General features: G+C 41.8%; 1 protein-coding gene across 3 annotated transcripts in view; it reads right to left on the bottom strand.

The window, feature by feature from the left end:
• Positions 1 to 15,390: 15,390 nt before the first annotated feature.
• The window catches only part of dicer1 (dicer 1, ribonuclease type III), a 33,918-nt gene continuing 27,716 nt past the window's right edge, over positions 15,391 to 21,592 (bottom strand). For 2 of the 3 annotated variants that reach the window (XM_036151150.1, XM_036151149.1), the window contains exons 28-30: positions 19,627 to 19,789; positions 19,471 to 19,546; positions 18,275 to 18,440 (exon numbers count right to left, since the gene is read on the bottom strand). In XM_036151150.1, coding sequence (XP_036007043.1) covers positions 18,275 to 18,440; positions 19,471 to 19,546; positions 19,627 to 19,789 — 405 coding nt within the window. Of the gene's footprint in view, positions 18,441 to 19,470; positions 19,547 to 19,626; positions 19,790 to 21,592 lie in introns of all 3 variants that reach the window. The other variant, XM_036151148.1, reaches the window with a different exon arrangement.

Below are 21,592 nucleotides of genomic sequence, written 5' to 3'. Positions count from 1 at the left end.
GAGGAAGGGAAATGATAATTTTTTCTTAATAGTTTTCTCTTAAAAATCTAAAAAGTGCATTTGTAGTCACCCCCTTTACTCTAATATCCCTAATAAAGCTAAAGTTTTGCAGCAATTAAAAAAATGGTTGTGATTTTTGCCTGTGAATTGTTCCTTAACGACTCCCCATTACTAAGGGGGTGGACCTGTTTCGGTTCAATTTGCATGTTATCTAAGCCATTACAAGGCCTTTGTTTGGCAGTAGTATAAAGCTTGCAACTGCACATTACTCCAGACTTTTTGAATTGAGAAAGCTTCCGGCATAGGAAGTCAAACGTCTTCAAACTTCGGAAAAACGTCCAGTTGTTTTGTTTTTAATTTTTTGGAATGACCATGACCTGGATGACTGAGAATCTTTACCAGCATATCTCAGAAGTTTGTCAGATAACATTAGTGGACGAGCAGCATCATGAAGACAACAGATCACAGAGGAAGTTGTGGGACATTTTAAAGGAGGATTAGTTCATAAAATAATAATCTAGGCTTTTAACGTCTCACAGTGCTCTGTTCAATCCATCATCTGAAAAAAGGTGTGCATCTAAACCTACCTGAACTAACAGGTTGGGAAAGGAGAGCATTAATAAGAAGAGTAGCTGAGAGGCCAAACAACAATCTGGAGACGGGATAAAATATGAACAACTTCAAAGGGCAGAAATACTTAAGACACTGTAAACCACATAAAAAAGCAAAAAACATTTACAGTATATCCAAAATTTATTTCTAAAAACAAACTGAATCACACTAAAACTAATTTATGACATTAGTATAAAAAGATAAGACAAGAGTTGTGCAGTTATATTTTAATCTGTTTTACTTTGTATTAATCCTAAATTCGACTCTAAGGGGGTTAAATACTAACCTGACTCCGCCAGCTGTATGTCGATCCGCCTAGCTACACTCACATACATCTGCGACATCTCCATAGGAATTGCCTTTATTGAAGGCTGGGCCTTATCAAAAATCCCTGCATATGATTGGATAAGACACTTGTCTGTCATCTTTATCGACGTGCTATTTCAACCACTCACACCGAAGCCAACCGTGACGCTGTGAGAGTGACGCAGGAAAAAAAAAAGTGAGCTGACAGGAAGAGGGGGGAAGACATGCGGCAAAGCGGCGCGGGTCGGAGTCGATCCCGGGCCGACCGCGTTGAGGACTAAAGGCCTCCTAACATAGTTTGTGCTGACCGCTAACCGGACGCGCCCCGGAAAACAAAACTTGCCAAATCCGGTCGGGAGAAGGGCGAAAACATGGTTTCCACCAACAAAAGCCTTCAGAGCCGTTCTCTGATGTTCTTTTAATGAAACAATATTAGGTAGATTGGACAACACGGAAGAAATGGCAGCATCAATGTTAACGCTTGCTATCAAAACAGTCTCACGTCATGGTCGCATCTCCACTACGTCACATCTATGAAACTCCAGCCCTGCGTCCTGATTGGCCAGACCATAAAATTGGTTGGAGAAATCACTTTCTATAGGAGATCTCCCAGATGTATGTGAGTGAAGCTAGGCAGAGCGACATACAGCTGGCGGAAGTCAGGTTAGTTAAATACAGCCACCAGGATGCTTATCTTGCTTTCTGCTCTGGAAATGAATCACTAAAAATCTCATTTTAAACCAAACTCAAGATGTAAGCCTCAATGGAAATGGCAAAAAAGCAAAATTTGGCTAATTCTGTTAAAACTATATTGCACTGCAGTAAAAACAGTTAAATTCAGCTTGTGCTGTTTACTTATGTCCGAAAGTAATAAAAAATGCTTTAATGGGAAAAAGGAACTGAGGAAAACTACATTAAAAACAAAACAATAAAAAGATTAATGAAATTTACACATCACATTCAAAATAAAAAAAATAAAAAATAAAAACTGATTTATACAGAATATGCCTCCTTATAAGATAAAATTAACTGAAAATATTTGATCTTCATAGTGAATGTTTTAAATCATGACTGGTGTAGTGTGACAGCTGTTCCAACTGTCACACAGAGACAGGAATGGTAAAGGGTTTCTGTTATTCTTTTTAATATTACTTTACATATTGATTAGTGAATAGTTTAGGTTCATCTCTTTAAAATTGTTTTCATTAGTCTGACACTTTAGTTAACTATTTGCAGTGCACACATTTAGTTAACTTTGTTTGTCAGTTCTCTTGTATTTTGTTAAATGCAACAAATTCATTTTCTTCTTTTGAGTTACCAGTTTCCTCTGGCCCGGAAGCTGAAATCATACAGATGAGCTCCAGCTGATGGCTGTCAAACTTCATCAGTGGGTCGTTCCATTTGTTTGCCAGAGGAAGGGGAAATTTTGCCTTTAGTTTATTTAATTTTACCATTTCTTTAATGTATCTTCTTTTTGTAACTTAGTTTAATAGTAATATTTATCCAATTTAAAGATTTAGTTATGTGCTGACCAGTATTTGTTTAAGTTCATGTGTGTTTATCTACCCCCTGTGTGTGAATTAGCAGTGGTCTGATCAGCCACTATTTAAGTTCCCCCTCATGTCTCGTTTGTTAGGTCAGTTTTGTGCTTGAGTTCTTTGTGTTACTACCTGAGTTGTAGTTTGTTATGTTGACCTCAGTTTTTGGGCCCCAATTTATCATTTTTGTATAATTTTTGGATTTTTGTAATAAATTAAGAATATAATTTTTGAAATTTCATCAACGTCTCTTTGGCTGGTCTATGTAAAACCCTCACATTGGTGTCAGGAGTGGGATTTGACCAGCCAAGAGTACAAAGTTTTTTTTCCCCATTGCCAACCCTGATGATTGAAACATGCAGCGTGGAGGAAGGAGTAAACGAGGCAATGTTGTGGAGTCTCAAGGAACAGCAAGCCTGGCTGAGCAGACTGAAAGCACCGAACCAGGGACATCTGGAGGACATGTTGGCACCGAAGGTGAGGAGGGGGAAGAACCAACATATGCCGATCTTGTCAGTATTCTTCGTGCCCACATGAGCCAGCAGGAGGCACAGAATCGAATGATGAGAGAGGAAACGGCTCGCCAAGATCAACGGTTCAAGACTCTCCAGCACCAATTCAGTCTTTTGCAGTTAGAAGTCCAAGCTCTGATTTCTCCAACATCTGAACCTGCTAAGCTGCAAGAATCTGACTCGGAGGAACCAGAACCACAGGATAAAAACCTGCTGCCAGGAGACCATAAAGTCATCTCTGCTTCAGGTCAGTTTCGTTCCTTCCTGGAACCTAAACTAGAGAAGTTAACAGAAACTGATGACATTGAACATTTTTTAATGACTTTTGAGAGAATTGCAATTTCATGTAACTGGCCAGAGAAGGACTGGGTTTTTCGTCTTGTTCCATTGCTCACTGGAAAAGCTAGAAGTGCTTATGTGCATATGGACATTGAAGAAGTGGATGATTATATATCTGTCAAAGATGCAATTCTTAAAAAATATGATATTAACCCAGAAACCTATCGCCAGAGATTTCGTTCTACAGAACTGGAGCCTGGTGAAACTCCCAAGGAGCTGTATGTAAGGTTAAAAGAGTTGTACGAAAAATGGATCCAACCTAAAGGTAAAACAGTGAAGGACTATTGGTGAAATCATTGTCTTGGAGCAATATCTCCGTATGCTGTCTCCTGAGCTTCAGGTTTGGGTCCGGGAACATGATCCTCCAACAGCTTCCAAAGCTGCTTCTCTGGCTGAGGTGTTTGTGGCTGCAAGACGGAAAGGACAACCATGGAGTTATTCTTCTTGGAAGGCGTCTAAAGATACACGCAGAGCTGCACCTGTACAACACCACCAAAAGGGAGCATCTGCTGTGGGGAAGGCCTCTCCAAGGGAAATCCAGTCAGTAAGCACAACACCCAAGCAATACCATAAAGTGCCTGTCTGTTATTTGTGTGGACAAGAAGGCCATACAAAACCCATGTGCCCAAAGAACCCTCCTAAACTCACTCAACTGTGTGTTGTTCCATGCAAAAGGGAGGATTGCATCAGTGTTGGACAGTCTGTGAAACTGAGTGACGTCAAAGTTAATGGGAAAAGTGTAAAGGCCTTAATCGACACTGGCAGTGTTCAGACACTTGTTGATAAAGAGCTGGTTCCATCTAATACAATCTGCACATCAGACACCATCCCCATCCGCTGTGTGCATGGTGATGAAAGGCCATATCCCACAGCCGATGTGTATATTGAGGTGGAAGGACAACTATACCTGTTGAATGTTGGTGTTGCAGAAAATCTACCTTTTCCAGTGGTATTGGGTAGTGACTTACCCGTTTTGTTTGACTTGCTGCATAAACCACAGAACTGTAATGTAGTAACTCGTTCTCAAGCAAAACAGCCAGAAGAATCTCCTCCAACTTTGAGAGTGCTGCCTTTTTATGATGCAGATTTAGATGTGCAGCCTGGAAAATCTAGAAAACCGCGTCGTCAAAAGAGACGGGAGAAGTTTCTGTCAACACCTGTTACATCTACAGAAGGGGTTCAGGATTTACCCCAGGGTTTTAAGGTGCCTTCAAATATGGCTCAAATCCAGCGGGATGACTCCAGTCTGGCTGCTCTTTTTCTGAAAGCCAAAAGACCCCAGAAAGGTAACCACAGAGGTAGTGCTGAAGAGTTTGTTCTACAGAAAAATATCCTTTATCGCCAACAGGGGGCATTTAGGCAGCTTGTGGTCCCTAAGGATGCAAGAGAGATGGTGCTTATTTTGGGCCACTCAATTCCCTGGGCTGGCCACCTAGGGACACATAAGACCCTGGCTCGCATCAGGCGCCATTTCTACTGGCCTGGATTACGGACTGATGTTGCCCAGTTTTGTAGGACCTGCCCTCAGTGCCAATTAACCTCCAATAAGTTTCCTTCAAGAGCACCACTGCAGCCTCTTCCCCTAATTGACACTCCTTTTGAGCGCTTGGGTATGGACATTGTGGGTCCACTTGAAAGGAGCAAAACTGGACACCGATACATGTTGGTGATAACCGATTATGCAACCAAGTACCCAGAAGTATTCCCCTTAAAGACAATTAAAGCAAGAGCCGTGGCTTTCTCCTTGGTGCAGCACTTTTCAAGGGTTGGTTTTCCCTGTGAGATTGTGACCGATCAAGGCACTAACTTCATGTCTACTCTCCTAAAGCAGGTATATCAGCTACTGGGGATTAAGGGTGTTCGAACTACCCCTTATCATCCACAGACGGATGGGCTCACAGAGAGGTTCAACCAAACCCTGAAGCAAATGCTGCGTAAATTTGTGGACGAAACCGGCTCGGATTGGGATCAATGGTTGCCTTATCTCCTCTTCGCCTACAGAGAAGTACCACAGGCCTCCACCGGGTTCTCTCCTTTTGAACTTTTATACGGTCATGAGGTGAGGGGACCTCTGGCGCTATTAAAGGAGACCTGGGCTGGAGAAGAGGGGAGGGAGGGGCCTGTTAATGTTATCTCCTATGTCATGCAGATGAGAGAGAGGCTACAAAAGATGACGGCTCTGGCCCAGCAGCACATGGCAGAAGCACAAAAGTACCAAAAGGCCTGGTACGACAAGTCAGCCCGGAAGAGGACCTTTGTCCCAGGCCAGAAGGTTCTGGTTATGCTACCATCCAGTGAGAGCAAGCTTTTGGCCAAGTGGCAGGGGCCATTTGAGGTAACAAAACAGCTTGGACCTACCACCTACCAAGTTGTTAAACCAGGACAACCACATTCCACCAAAGTGCTGCATGTGAACCTCCTTAAGGAGTGGACAGAGCGACCTAAAACCGGGGCAGAAGTGATGCTGATTAGAGCTGTGGAAGAGGAGGAAGCTGTGGATGATCAGTACCTGCCCTTATCAACACCAATGGAGCTTGACTTGAAACATCTGTCAAGTGAACAACAACTTCAGGTCAGAGCATTGTGTAATCCTCAGATATTTAAAGAATATCCGGGTCGTACAGACATTCTTGAACACAAGATTGTGTTGAAAAGCGATGCTAAAGTTAAACGTCTGAGCTACAGAATTCCAGAACGTCTTCTCAGCTCCCTGAAGAAAGAGATGGAATTGATGCAGTCCCTCGGGATAATTGAATCTTCCAAAAGTGAATGGTGTAATCCTGTCGTCCTGGTGCCGAAGAAAGATGGAACCATGCGCTTCTGTATAGACTTCAGGTATCTAAATTCTGTGTCGAAGTTTGACTCCTACCCTACTCCTCGCATTGATGATATGGTCAGTAAATTGGGCAAAGCTAAATACCTGACAACTATCGACTTGTGCAAAGGTTACTGGCAAGTACCCCTTTCCAAGCAGTCCAGGGAGTTGACGGCCTTTCGGACCCCTTGGGGACTCTACCAGTTTACAGTTTTGCCCTTTGGACTGCATGGCGCACCCGCTACCTTCCAAAGGCTTATGGATCAGGTACTGCGTGGATGTGATGACTATGCTTGTGCCTATCTCGATGACATTGTGATATATAGCAACTCATGGGAGGAGCACCTTCAGCATTTACAAGAAGTTTTGAGCCACCTCCAAGACGCAGGTTTGACCATTAACCCAGCAAAATGTGTTTTTGCACAATCTGAGACAGAATACCTGGGTTTCATAATTGGAAATGGTGAACTCAAGCCACAAGTTCACAAGATTCATGCGATTGAATCCTGTCCATTGCCTCAAACCAAAAAACAATTGAGGTCATTTTTGGGGATGGCAGGTTTCTATCATAGATTCATAAAGAACTTTTCAGCTAGAGCTGCCCCTCTGACAGATATGACTGGATCTAAATGTCCCAGTAAAGTCCAGTGGACGGAACAGACAATTGCAGCATTCCATGATATTCAACAAGCACTGGGTCATGGTTCTGTCCTGAAGTGTCCAGACTTTGACAAAGGTTTTATTCTACAAACGGATGCCTCAGAAAGAGGTATTGGAGCAGTCCTCCTGCAAGGCGATGAGGCTTTACAGCCTGTAGCTTTCATAAGCCGTAAGCTACACCCCAGAGAAGTCCGTTATTCTACGGTGGAAAAGGAGGCCCTTGCAATAAAATGGGCCCTGGACTCTCTGAAGTATTACCTCCTTGGAAGAGAGTTCATCCTTCAGACGGATCACAAAGCTCTCAAGTGGCTGCAGCAAATGAGGGACACAAATAGTCGTATTACAAGATGGACTCTTGCAATGCAACCCTTCCGCTTTACAGTGCAGCACATACCTGGGAAGCTGAATGTGACCGCAGACTACCTGTCCCGTTGGTGTGATGACCCTTCTGAAGGGAGGGGGAATGTGACAGCTGTTCCAACTGTCACACAGAGACAGGAATGGTAAAGGGTTTCTGTTATTCTTTTTAATATTACTTTACATATTGATTAGTGAATAGTTTAGGTTCATCTCTTTAAAATTGTTTTCATTAGTCTGACACTTTAGTTAACTATTTGCAGTGCACACATTTAGTTAACTTTGTTTGTCAGTTCTCTTGTATTTTGTTAAATGCAACAAATTCATTTTCTTCTTTTGAGTTACCAGTTTCCTCTGGCCCGGAAGCTGAAATCATACAGATGAGCTCCAGCTGATGGCTGTCAAACTTCATCAGTGGGTCGTTCCATTTGTTTGCCAGAGGAAGGGGAAATTTTGCCTTTAGTTTATTTAATTTGACCATTTCTTTAATGTATCTTCTTTTTGTAACTTAGTTTAATAGTAATATTTATCCAATTTAAAGATTTAGTTATGTGCTGACCAGTATTTGTTTAAGTTCTTGTGTGTTTAACTACCCCCTGTGTGTGAATTAGCAGTGGTCTGATCAGCCACTATTTAAGTTCCCCCTCATGTCTCGTTTGTTAGGTCAGTTTTGTGCTTGAGTTCTTTGTGTTACTACCTGAGTTGTAGTTTGTTATGTTGACCTCAGTTTTTGGGCCCCAATTTATCATTTTTGTATAATTTTTGGATTTTTGTAATAAATTAAGAATATAATTTTTGAAATTTCATCAACGTCTCTTTGGCTGGTCTATGTAAAACCCTCACAGTAGTAAAACAGAAATATAAAACATAGCATGTGTCAATAAATATATGGTGAAAGATGTTCCAACATAGCGAGCATAGCGATGTTAAATAAAACTGCCCAAGAATGGAGCCTTGAGGAACTCCATATGTGATTAATGTGCATTCAGGTTAAAAAAGAACAAATGTCACTAAGCAGTCCTAACTTGCCAGAAAAGATTTGATATCTATAAGGCTTCTCCTCCCCTGATCTAAAATAGTATTCTATTTAAAATCCTTTCCTAGTCAGGGTAAGCTCAAAGTCAACTGCAACTCCTCTGGAAACAAAAAAAAAGATGAACTTCTGAATTCTGGCTTAGTTTATCTTTAAACAAACGGCGACCCAGTGCCATATGTCCTGTATTACTGATCACATCTACCTTGTATTAGAACCTGCTGAGGAGCAGATGATTCTTATTTCGCCTTGATGAATAAAAACCGCAGAACAGGAGGAGGAAAAACCAACTTTCTTCACTTTTCAGACGAAACTGTTACGGAACGATCGGTGGTCTGAGCTGTTAAACAGAAACAGAAGAGCGTCTTGAGCAGAAAGAAAGAAAAAAAAAAAAAAAAAAAGAAACTTATGGATACATATTCCCGCGTAATGGATGTCTGAGTTGTGAGATGAGACTGTTCCTGGGGGAGGAGATCACATTTGGCTTCTTTGAAACACCTAATTAGCCGCGATGCAGTGACGGCCTGCAGTCTAACACCGAGGCTGAGATGTTCTTCCTATATTATTATCTGCATAATAAGGTTTTTTTCTGACTCCTGTGATGGAGTGTCTCTGCCCATCAGTCCACCTAATATCACCCTTTTACACTGTTATTCACCCCCTCTTGCTCAGATAGGCCCCCCCACCACTGATGGCATATTTCTCATTATTGTTAAATCAGAGGGATGTGGTGTGGGGCCTAACCGCAGCTCATTACCATCATGGCGGGAGTACAGCCACCAATTTACCTGCAGACGAGGTAATGTTGAGGAGAAATAGGCCAAAAGGAGCTGAAATGATATTTCTAATTACGAAGCACCTCTCCCACTGTTTCCCCTCGCTGCCTCCGGCTCCCAAACCTCATTTCAATATTTGTTTCTCATCAAACGGAGAGGAAGAGGGCCGAGGCGGCTGCGGAGGAGGCGGAAGATGATACCTGCAAACAAATCAACAGCAGCAGCCGCTCGATGGAGAGGCCGCGTCGCGTTAATTATCTGCTCCAAAGCTGCCGCTTGATTCTAATTCACTGCTGCTGATTTCCTCCGCAACAAAGCCCCGAATCAGACAAATAAAGAACATTAAAACCAGCTCAGCCCAGAAGAGATCCAACAAAAGATTAAACAGCAATAAAAAAAAAAAAAAAAAACCTGCACTCAAAAAAAGATTCATGCAAACATTAGAGGAGCTTCAGGAGCCGGAAAGGAACCGGAGGTTGACGTCTTTAGAACATCAGCAGATACACAAATAAGAGGAGACGCGTTGAAAAGTCATTTAGATCAGGGGGATGAATGCGTTATGACACTGATTCTAATCAACGCTGCAAGGATATTTCATCAGAGGACCATTAAACGGTAAATATAAACATCTGCACCCGGTCCAGTTAAACAGTGGAGGGAAATAAGTCTCAGGTTTCCTGCTGGTTCCAATGAGACTGGGAGAACAGGTTGAAAAAGCAAGAAAAAAAGCCTCAGGAAACAAGTTCAACTTGAAATAAAACAATGATAAAACAATACAGAAAAGAAAGGAATGGTGCAGAAAATGTAATTCAGACTATTGATCATGTTGGTGTTCAGGTGGACTTTAATTATGCTAAAAAAAACTATGCAGATGTGGGATGACTGCACAACTGAGAGCATTTTTTAATAAAAAGTAAGTTTGGTACAGGATGGAGGTGGACAACAATTCAATATGAATATATTTTGTGATATTACTTTATCCAATAAAGGTGATTTCCAATATTTCAGTATACATTACTGTCTATGAATACAGCATTTGTCACTGACATTCTGAGATTTATATAGTTTTATTTTTTAAACCAAATATTTTTGAGGAGTTTCTAAACATGGCAAAATAATTGTCGAAAAGTTTGTACAGGCATCTGTTGTTGGCAGTCTGAGGCTTTTATTTCGTTTATGTCGATACTGTAATCATATCGACCGAAATTAAGAAATATATTGTGATATACGTTTTGTCCATATCTTCCAGCTCTGCGGCACGAACACGCTTTACTGAGTTTATAATGTAAAATGTCTATTCAAATATTAAAAAATAAAAAAATTTTGCTTAAAAATGCGTGAGAAAACCAGGACTAGAACCAAAGCGGCTCTTTCACAGTGAATTAGAGCATTTATTACATGAGGAAAAACTAATTGCTCTGTTGGCCATTGTTGATTTCAAAGTTCATACTAGCGCTGCAAGGTGAAGACTAAAGGGATTTGTAGGCAAACAAGGACTTAAAAAAAATAAAAATAAAAAAAAGAATCATCAAGAAGTTTTGTCATGGCGTATTAACGTGGTGACATTCTTTGAGGACATACTCGAGCTTAGGACACACACAACTAACGGTACACAATAAGGGGACATAATGCTTTTCACTTCCTTTTCAAATTTAAATCCTTCAATTGTGGTCTAGATAAAGTGGAACTACGACGCTTTGGTCTGAATTCCTCATTGTTTCACTATAGCTCCTCTTTTGTTGCTGTTCTGAGGTGCGTTTGAGAGCCACTCGCTCCGGTGCTGTCTCTTTAAATGCAAATACGCAGAGCATTCCACGCCGCCCCGTTCTGCCATTTTTCTGGGATGCTGGGGACCGATGTCATGAACTGTGTGGGTTAAAAACAGCCAGCAACCAAACATTTTTCACTCGGCATCCTTCAGCTTGGACTACGAAAATGCAACAAAAAATAAAATGGCGGATTTGCCAAATTGTTCAGCTAAAAAGCACCACCGTGTTAAGCAGCTCCGCAGCAAATACTGGGACATACGTTTTCAAAAAATGCTATAGAGGAAACTGAACAAATTGAAAACAAATTAACTACGTTTCCCTTTATAGTCCCACAGAGGGCAAATTTGTTTCTGAGTTTAACCCGTCCATTTGGGGTGCATTGCTGCCAACACTGGGATCAAGCTGTGGCCAAGGGTCCCATAGAGAGACGGAGTTTTTAACCCCCAATGGAAATATAACCAAAGACAATATAAAGATTTATATAGTACATGGAGAGACTAATGTCAACTTTTCTCCACTCCAAGTACACAACAAAATGTATTTAAAGGCTAAATAAAAAAGTGGACTTTGCATGATATGTTCACTTTAAAAGAGAGATTTTCAGCCATGTTGAGGAACCGTAGTTTAGGTGGATCTGCAAATCTGCTTTTCTAATTATTTATTGGTTTATTTGTAATACTCTAAATATGCAAAAAGTGACTTTTTCTATGTTTCACAGAGAGGAGGCTGGCATACTGTTACCAGTTGCAGATGAGCTACAAGTTGTTTATTCTTCATTTTAAAAATCTGGTCCAAGGTAAAATGATTTAGCTTCATCCAGCTGATTAAACTGAAAAAGAAAAAAAAAACAGCTATGTTTTTAAACAAGAAGTACTCCAACCTTTCTGCCTACCTTTTATTTGGATGCATAATTACATGTCTGACAGGAATACATTTCAAAGAGTCATTTAATGCTGCAGGGGGGAAAAATGATCCAGGTGTTAAAGACCGTCACCTGTTGATGGGCCTCGACATCTGAGCCACAGTCCTCACCGATGAAACAGGACCGCAGGGGACTGGTCTTTAAAGACAGAAAACTTAATTTAGGTTAATAAAACAAATAAAATAAAATAAAAATATGGAATAGTTTTGGAAAAATTAAATTATGCCAAATTTATTCAGGTTTATTTCAAGTTCCTCATTGTTAAACTATGGAGAAAACTGAAAATGTTATATTTTTCCCAACTTACAGTAATTCTTGGAGCTCAATGGAGGTAATAATCTGTTGAATTTTCTAAACCGAGCGTGAGAAAAATAAATATTTGACAGTAACTTAAAAATGTAAGAATATTTTGAATGCTTTAGACATAAAATTTGTTTTATTTAAGCACAGAGCTCAACATCATTGATTTAAAGTTGGATCTTAAAGTTTTTACAATGAATCTCCATGCAAATTATCTAATTAATTTATGTTGAGCCAAAGGTTCAAGTAAAGCTGCAGATCCACCCTATATCCTGCGATTTAAGTAGTTTCCAGTCAAGCTCAGAGAACACATTTAAAGTTCCTGCCCCAGTTGATCATCTGAACAGTCTGCATTTATTCACCTTTAGCAGTTTACGTTTAATACCTACACCTATTCAGAAAAATGGGATTAAAACACCCATTTAAATTTTTAAAAGATTTTCCTAAAAAGGACAGTTGCACAGTCAAGTAAAATTAGTAATTTTAACATGCAGAATATTAGAATTATTTTTCAAACACTAAATACAAGATAAAGAGACACAGTTTTTTTAATAGAATAAATTCCTGATTATTTTTTGTATAATTCTCTTATTGGAAGAAAAAGTTAATTTATAAAGCTTACCATGAATTTTAATAAAAAAAAAAACAAGTTAGTCTTATTTAAAGCACCTGTTAAAAACAGTGAAAACTGTAATTTTCTTTATAGATTTTGAGATCAAAGCTTTTAATGGTGGCAAATGTACTCAAGAAAATATTTTATGACTTTCAAGAAACTCTTTGGAACAATAAAAGAAATGAAATGAAACCATTTTAACGTAACTTCTTCTGAATATGCAGGATGTCGTGCTGCGTAAATGTTTCCACTTAAATTAGAATAAAAACTAAACCCTGTGGTGTGAAGAACTGCAGCTTTAAATGTAAAAACTGACTATTGATAAATTAAAAAAAAAAAAAAAAGCAGAAATCCAGGTGGGGGACGACATAAAAACAAGAAGGTAGTGTGAGGGGAAAAAAAAGCCGACGTTCAAAACATTTCACGCTGAGCGTCTAGCGCTGCTCAGACCTGTCAAAACTGTGAAGTTCTGACTGAAGCGGGTCGCTCTGAAACCAGTCGGGCTTCTTGTCCCACCCAACCTCACGGGTTCACGGTCTCCTTTGTTTTTGCAGCCCAGAATAAATGACTCATGTGACACGGCAGCAGTCTGCACATCATCAGCACAGGTAATAAGTCACCATTAAGCCTCCCCCGTGTGACCCACCCAGCTCCATTCTGAACCCCCTCCACTCCAGTTTGACCCTGTTTACCTTCAGTTTACAGTCAGACTTGGTGTGTCGACGCTCTGCTCACCTCAACCCTCCTCATTCAGTGACTTCCAGCGGTCCTCTGCGACCATCAGCAGACACGACACAAATCCAGCGAAACAGTCTTGGAAAACCCGGCAGATTTTAAAAATGTCACAGCGAATGTTCGTTTTATGGAAAGAATATATTTCTGTGCCCCCAGAAACATTTCGAGGACGATTTTTTTTTGTACCTGAACCGATTTCCCAGAATGTGCCGACTCAGTTTAAAGGATAAAATCTGAAGTTTACTGGCCCTACAGAAGGTTATTGTGAGTCTTTCAGAATGGGGGGGAAATCGTAGCTTCAGCGAAAAAATAAAAGATGGGACTGAAAGAAGCCGACTGGATTCATGAATGCTGATCAGTCACTGGTTGTTGATGAGCTAAAGACAACTGGGCCCAAACAGAGCCCTGGGGGACGCCACGGATCACAGCTGACGGTTCAACCAAACTCTGAAACACGATTAAACGGAGTGGAACATTTTCAGTAAACCTTTTTCACTCTCGATTATGTCCTACTCTATAAAGAAAGTGGCAGATTTATCACCTCCGATGATTTAGGTTTATGTGAGTCGACGCTGCTGATGGGTGGCATACATTCTGAGTAAAAGTGACAAGAATAGTTGTAAGGAATTAAAAAAAATTATCAAAGTAACAGATCTGACTTAAAGTTGTGCACAAAATAAAACCGGCACGTTTAAACCGAATGATTTAAGCTAAAAAAAATCCTTAGATCTACGGGACATTAAATTTTAAAGCAAAAGGGAAGAACAATTAAAATTTGTTAGAAATTTACAGCAATTCAGAAGGAATGTAAAAAGCGTTTTCTGCACTTTTGTTTCCACAGATTTACAGCAGACACGCGTTTCCTGCACCAATGTTTAGCTTTCTTACTTCTTCACATCTGTGTTGAATGAAGTCCGCCAATTTCTGGTACCTGAGAACAGGTACTTCAGCCCGGGTGGATTGGATTTTAGGAAATTTGGCTCAGATTTAGTGTTTTGGGATCATCTGACAACCTGCGTCCTCTAGACCCAAATCTTGATTTTCATCCTTTAGCATGAAGCCAATCAGTATATTCACTATAAAATGTTACTAATTTGTTTTTTGTGACTTTGTTGAGGCCTCTTCCAGACAGCGATGCATCACAAAGGCATCTTCTAATTGTTACTGTACTGCGGGTACCTGTGGACCTTCCATGATCAACCTAGAGCTAATTTAACCATTTTTGCCTATCCTGCCATCCATTTAAATTGCTTATTTTTTTTTTTTTTTCCCCCACCCTTTTTGGATTTGGTTTCCATTTTATTGCATTTGAGATCATGTTCTGTATTTATTTCCACATTTTCCTCTCTAAAGCGATATTTTTAAAACAAAATCCCATCTCCATCATGTTAGCAAATATATTATATGTGCAGTAAAACTAACAGTGTTTAATTACTGCTAAATAAAACATGCAGAAGCTGAATAAATTGAATTTCAATCCATAAAATGGGCTTTATATTTTAAATTGAACCGCTTCATTTAAGGCGCAATTTAAATAGAAAGGTGTGGACAACAAGCTTTCTTTAAAGAGCTTTGTGGAACTTTAAACATTACCAGTTGTGATTGAAAATGTATCCTTTAAATCGGGATGCTAAACTGAACCATCAGAATCCTTTCTGCCTCAGATCTGAGATCAGCTGGCCGGCTCCCGCTCCTCCCTCGGACCCTCAGCAGCTGTCCTGCAGCCAGTCCCCTATCAGGATGGGTTTAAAAACGGCAGATTAATGATGCAGAAGGACACGCGAGGAGTGACTGAGTTCAGAGCGTGAACCTGCTGCTGGAGCCGCTCCACGGAAAAAAACGTCCCCGGGGTCCGATAAACCTGCTGTGAAGCCTCAGCCTGCTGCTCGCTGTGAGCCAATAAACCCGGTGCTGCTGATGAGCCTCAGAGCCGAGCGAGGAGGAAGAGGAGGAGATGAGATGATAGCGGGCGGCAGCATGAGAGGAAACGGGCCGAAAGGGGATCCAATAGAGCCTCAGTAAAAAGAATCAGGTTTTAAAAAAAAAAATAATAATAATAATAATTAAAGTTCACAGGGATGAGCAGAGGAACTTGACCCAGACTGAGCTGATGATCAGGACTTTATTGGAGATATACAGAGCTACACGGACAGAAACATCCAAAGAAAACAACATGGTAAGGGTCTCTGTGATCCATAAGGTGCAGGCTGTACACCACGGCGGCTCGCTGTTAGATCGACGTTCCTGGCGTTTCCCCCCCGCCCCCCCAAAGAACCCTGCTGCTGCACAGACACTCAGAGCTTAGAACTGACCTCAGATCAGCCTCCGCATTTCAAACCCAAACCGCTCTGCTGCACTTCACAGGCCCACGCTGCCACCTCCTGGAGCTCAGTCACTGAACGTCTCTGCACAGCCTCCTGGACTCAGGACTCTAAAAACGCACGGTAGAAAGTTTGAGGACAAACACAGGAAGCTCGGATGTTCTGCACCTTCCACCGTTAATACTGTCTAACCACCCAACTCGTGTTATTCTAACAGAAGCTGGAGCTTCATGGGTTAGGGTTTTTCCAGAACATCACAACTGAAACCACATGTGAACCAGCTCTAAAGCTCTTAGCTGCTAAACTGAAGCGCTGATGTGAGTTTGCTCAGTGACTGAGGTCCAGGACTCACTGATGGGGGAGCTGGGATCCTCTCAGAGACGGGAAAAGCAACCAGGACTAGTGTTGGATTGATGAAGACATCCAGGTTCTGAGGTTCTGCAGGAGCCCCAAACCACAACAACAGCAACCCTCAGATGCGTTCAGATCAGGAAGAAACCTGGAGCTGACCCTTAAACGGATGGCAAAACCGAAAAGGAGCTCGGCTGTAACTGCTCACAGATGGAAACGGCGACCCGGCTCAGCCAGCGGGATCAAAACCAGGCCAGTACTCCACAGGAGCGTGGAGGAGGAAGAGGAACCCGCCTTCCTGAGATCCACTGGAGAGCTTCAGCTCACCTGAAGCTAAACAGACAACTGTGGATCCTCAGAAACATCCGTCCTCACAGAGGCTCGGCCCGAACAGAACACCATCGTCGATCCGTGGAAAAACGAGCTTAAGGTTTCCGCGGGGAACCCCGACGGTCTGAGAGACCGAACTTGCTCTCTACCGGAGGTCCGACATCCGAACAGAACCAGGCCCGACATAGTCGACGGTTCTTCGTGGTTTGGCTTGATGGAAGGCAGCAGGTCAGCTTCTTCCAGTGTAAGTTCAGGCGGCGGCTCGCGGGGACCGTTCTGAGCCACGCCGGCGGTCCGGTCCGCCCCCTCCCACCCTGACATGAGGTAAAATACGGCGCCAAGTGCAAAGCTCTTTGTGCTACATGTTCAACGACGAGAAAAGGAAACGAGAGCCGGGAGGAGGACGCCGAGTCACGCAGAGGCACGTTCTGCTGGTTCTGCGGTCAGATGGATCTGTCGCCGCACTCTGAGGCTTATTTCTCCTTCCCTTCTTCAGTTATCTTAACTTTCTTACGTGGCTTCCTGCAGCGATATGCAGATTTCCCCAATAACAAAGGAAAACTCACTCAAAAGGGGAATATTCTCCATGTAGGCCGCAGCTTTACTCAGGGCAGGAACACGTCTTTAATGTTGGCCTTAAAAAAATCTACCGTATGCAAAAATCTGTAGATCTGAAACGGGATGTTGGCAAAATATCAACTCTGCTGCTTCTAAATATACAGAAACCACAAATTTCAACCACAAAGATCCTGTCAACCTACAGAAACACGGGAACGAGGATTTCCTGCCGCCCGACGGTCCGTTCCGATCTTCTGAAGCCTTTTTGCTGATTATCGTTTCCAAGTTTGCGACCCTAACCCGTCAGTGTGTTGAGCGCTGGTACACTGCACAGTCTGCAAAACCTGCCTAGCCTCGGGGTGAAGACCGGTCGCGTCAAAAACGCCGATAAGTGGAGGATCCCCAACCCCCCACGGCGAAGGCACTGAGAAACACGGCTGCGGCGAGTCACGGAGCTGAGGTAGAAACCGCGCGGATCTGAGGGTGCAGCCTGATGAACCCGTCTGCAGCAGCAACACGGACGCGTCTGCACGGATCCGATCACAACAGCTGAGCGGCCACGCCCCCCCCGCCTCGCGAGAAGGGGGCGGGGCCTCATGGCGACAGATCAACAAAAAAGGTCAAATAAGGAGGTATTGTAGTTACAGTGCAAAAAGATGAGAAGTTCAAGCTTAATACAAAAAAAAAAAAAAAAAAAAAAAAAAAAAAACATAGCACCAAACAAACAGAAAAGAGACGAGAGATGCATGCAGTTAACTGAGGTATTCACGTAAAAAACAAAAAAAAAAAAACAAAAAAAAATAAACAAGGCTTATCAACCACATTTAGCAGGAAGCAACATTAATCAGGAGGAAATATAATCCGGAGCTGGTATCCTCAGGAATCATTCAGCCTCAGAGCGTCGCCGCAGCAACACGGGAGCGACTACAGTAACCGGGAATGTCGGGATTCCTATCTCAGGACGCGAGGGGCCGAGGCCACGCTGTCGTCTTCATTGGAGTTCGTATTTGCAGATATATTCAGTCGCTTTTGCTACGATGGGGGGGGAGGAGGGGATTTTGGTGTCAAGGTGAGAAGATTGTTCGGAAAACTGATGGAATAAGTGCAAACTGATGAGGAGCGCGGCTGGAGGCGGCGAGCCGGGGAGGTGCAGTGGTATCTCCCCCTCCGGCTCCGGGGCTGAGCGCGAGGCTCGTCTCGCCAACACAGCAGCACAACCTGACCTCCTCGGCTGAGACGACGAAGCACTCGTGATCACACGAAGCACAAAGAAAGATTGTGTCTGCGCAAACAAAAAAGGAAAACAAAAAAAAAAAAAAAAAACAACAACAACAAAAAACGGGATGTGAGCTCAGAGTGCTCTGCTGTGGCGTCTCCACGCCCCGCCCTCTCTCCGCTAGGTGCTAATGCTGCGAGCTGCTGGCAGCTCAGTTGGTTTGGACCTGAGGTTGATTGGCTTTGAGGCTGCGCAGGGCTCGGCGGGCCGCCGCCGACTTGGCGATCCGGTAGCTGCGGCCGACTCCTTTGAACTTTCCCTTCCCGACCACCTCCACCGTCACGCGCACCTTCCCGTCGTAGGTGCGCTCCGCGGGGCTGCGGACACGAACAAAGTCGTCACTTGGGTTGCAAACTGGCGGAGAAGTTAGCCTGATTTTCTGGAGACTTCCCAGGAACTATTAAAGTGGAAGTCAGGAGGAAATAACTTCTAGTTTCCACTGGAATAATGAGGCTGGACAGGAATTTATCCCAACATTCGTCTAATATTACAGAAACTTGTGATGAAGATGGCGTAAGCGCTGTGCTAGCTGTGTAGCTGCATGAAACCTGGCTGTTTTATTCACAGGGTTCCTACAGCATAAGGCAAGTTAAATTCAAGACTTTTTAAGACCTTTTAATGCCACTTGAAATAAAAAGTTAAGACCAAATTCACGATAAACAAGAAAAACCTGGTTGCGACAACTTCACCCAAATGTTTATTTTAACATAAAACATTACTTTCTGGCCCAGTAGACATGTTTAAAATTTTGAAAAACATTTCATATAGGAAGAAAGCTAAAAAAAAAAACACAAATTACAGATATATTTTTAACAACTACTGAACTGAATTCACAAACTTTGTTTTGTTCCCTACTAAAATAAACTATAAAATCAGTTTTAAAAACCACAACATAACCAGTGCCAACTCCTTTTTCCCAGCTATGGTCCGGCCGCAACAGTTTTTATTGGTTCCGCTATCGGGACGGAACCAATAATGGTTATATTGAGCCGTTCAGTAAATTAAAAAATATATATTTGTGTCAATTATTTTACTGTTTGGTAAGGATTACAAAAATAAAATCCTACTTATGACCTGGTAACAATTTTAAGACCTAAGAAAGACTGATTTAATACATTTTAATGCCAATTAAGGCCTTAGTTTTATGTTACAGAATTCAATGCCTTTTAAGACTTTTTAAGGATCCGCAGGAACCCTGATTCAGGATTATGATAAAATATATTTTTTCTCCAGCTATATTTCAAATCCCTACAAAGAGCAAAATCTTAATATTTTAAATTCCAGGTTTATTCCAATTCACACACTAAATTCTCCCCTTGACTTGCATCATGTTTGGGTAGTACCTACCTGAACTTGGCAGTTTCTGGTTCCATCTCCAGGAGCTCCCGGACCGGAGAGCGAGGAACGTTGGCAGAGAACTTCTCTGTAGGAGAAACATTTGCGTGAATGAGACGGACGGACGGAAACCATCAGAGCCTTCAGAGATAAACGCAGCGGTCTCACCAATGAGAGGCCTCATCATCGGGTAGTAGACCTGCCACACCGTCTCCAGGGACATCCTGCTGTCCATGTAGATGGCGCCGGCCAGAGACTCGAAGATGTCCCCCATGGCCTTGGGCACCTCGATGTCCTCCTCCTTCTCCTCGTCTTCCTCGGAGCGCCGCAGCTGCAGGAAAAAAAAACAGCAACTTTTCAGCCCACGGGGTCAAAGGAGGGGGAACAGACTGAAGAATGAACCAGAGGCACCGCAGAGTCCTGCAGATCTGTGCCCACCATCCACGCCTAGTGCAGACGTCAAGTCACACGGGCCGTGTAGCCCTTAGCTTTAATTAGTTCCTATGCTCCACTTATCTGGAACAAACTTCCAGAAAACTGTAAAAGTGCTGAAAGCCTGAGTTCCTTTAAATCGAGATTAAAAACACAGTTGTTTAAAATTGCCTTTGAATGTTCAAGTTAAAATGTTTTACTGTTTTCAAATGTTCTTTTTTTGTTTCTACACTATCCCTACTTGCTTTTATTCTGTTTTATTTTCCTAGATTTTAATCATGTAAAGCACTTTGCATTGTCTCTGTACTGAATTGTGCTATATAAATAAATTTGCCTTGCCTTGCCTAATGCATTTATAAGAAAAACAAAAGACGAACTCTTACATTTCTTCAGGGAAACTCACTGGTTTTGATCACTTGTGGCAGAACAAAGCCTCCCGTTTGCGCTTGGAAATCGTCTTTTACTATTCGAGCTTGTTCTACTTGGATTTGTTTTTTTTGGGGTTTTTTTGTTTTTGTTTTTTATACCAATTAACTCTGAGCCTTTTGACACCATCCTGCTCTACATAATGTTTGGGACAAAGATTCCACACAGCAAAGTGTGTAACATTTAACGTACGGAACATTCGTTATTACAAACATAATGACGTCTGTGGGTAAAAAGAGCTGCTATTCAGATAAAGAAAAAATGGAAACACTTGCAAATTACTTTTGATTGGAGTGCATTTCCCAGAGTTCAAATCAAAAGGGACATATTTTGCTTTTCACGTTGTAATTATTCAGCTGTAGACTATATAAACTGCTTTGGTCTGTAGTTACCAGGGGTCCTGTTATGGGTCCAATCATCAGGCAGTGTACCGTAATGCTCTGAATATCCACTGAGCGGAGCGGCTTAGTTGCTAACCAAAGTCGCCCTTACACATTTTAAAACAGATTTTTGAGCACATTATACCACATAAAATCAGTCAGTAAGCACAACGGTAATCATATATAAAGGTGCACCATCAATGTTCTGAGAAAATCTAAGGACTTTAAATGCGCCTTATAGTCCGAAAAATGCAGTACACTAAGATTTTCTGTAATCTAAATGAATTTAAGGGCAAAAAAAATCTGGATTTAGCATGATACACTGCTAAAAGAAAACTAAAAATAAGTAAAATTTTATTGAAATGAATGTATTTGCCCTTGATTTGAGCAGGTAAATAAGATTAATTGCCAATAGAATGAGTATTTTTTACCTCTAAAATAAGATAATTAGCTACACTGCACTTGAAATAAGATGATGGAGATGATTTGTTCCTATTTTAAGTGCAAAAATCTTATTCCATTGGCAGATAATCTTATTTACCTGCTCAAATCAAGGAAAAATACACTCATTTTAAGACAAATGTTCTTATTTTTAGTTCTATTTTTGCAGTGTATGTTCCCTTTAAACAACTCAGATATTAATAAGTCTTTACGCTAACGAGCAAAAAAATTTCTCTTTTTTCCCCCAAATGTAAAGTGTGGAGACTGAAGCTCAGTGGATTTACAATCCCATCCCCCTACAACCGGAGAAACGAACACAGAGCGCTTTGCTTCCAGTGGTAAAACGGGACTAACAATCATATGATGCACTGATCCGAGTTTTAAATGAGCGTCAAATTTATACTAGAGCGTTATCAGCATATGTGTATAAAGATGTTGACATTGTTTAACCTGTT

The sequence above is a fragment of the Fundulus heteroclitus genome, chromosome 19 (genome assembly GCF_011125445.2).
Source record: "Fundulus heteroclitus isolate FHET01 chromosome 19, MU-UCD_Fhet_4.1, whole genome shotgun sequence".
Taxonomy (NCBI): Eukaryota; Metazoa; Chordata; class Actinopteri; order Cyprinodontiformes; family Fundulidae; genus Fundulus; species Fundulus heteroclitus.
This window is presented reverse-complemented; position numbering and strand designations above follow the sequence as displayed.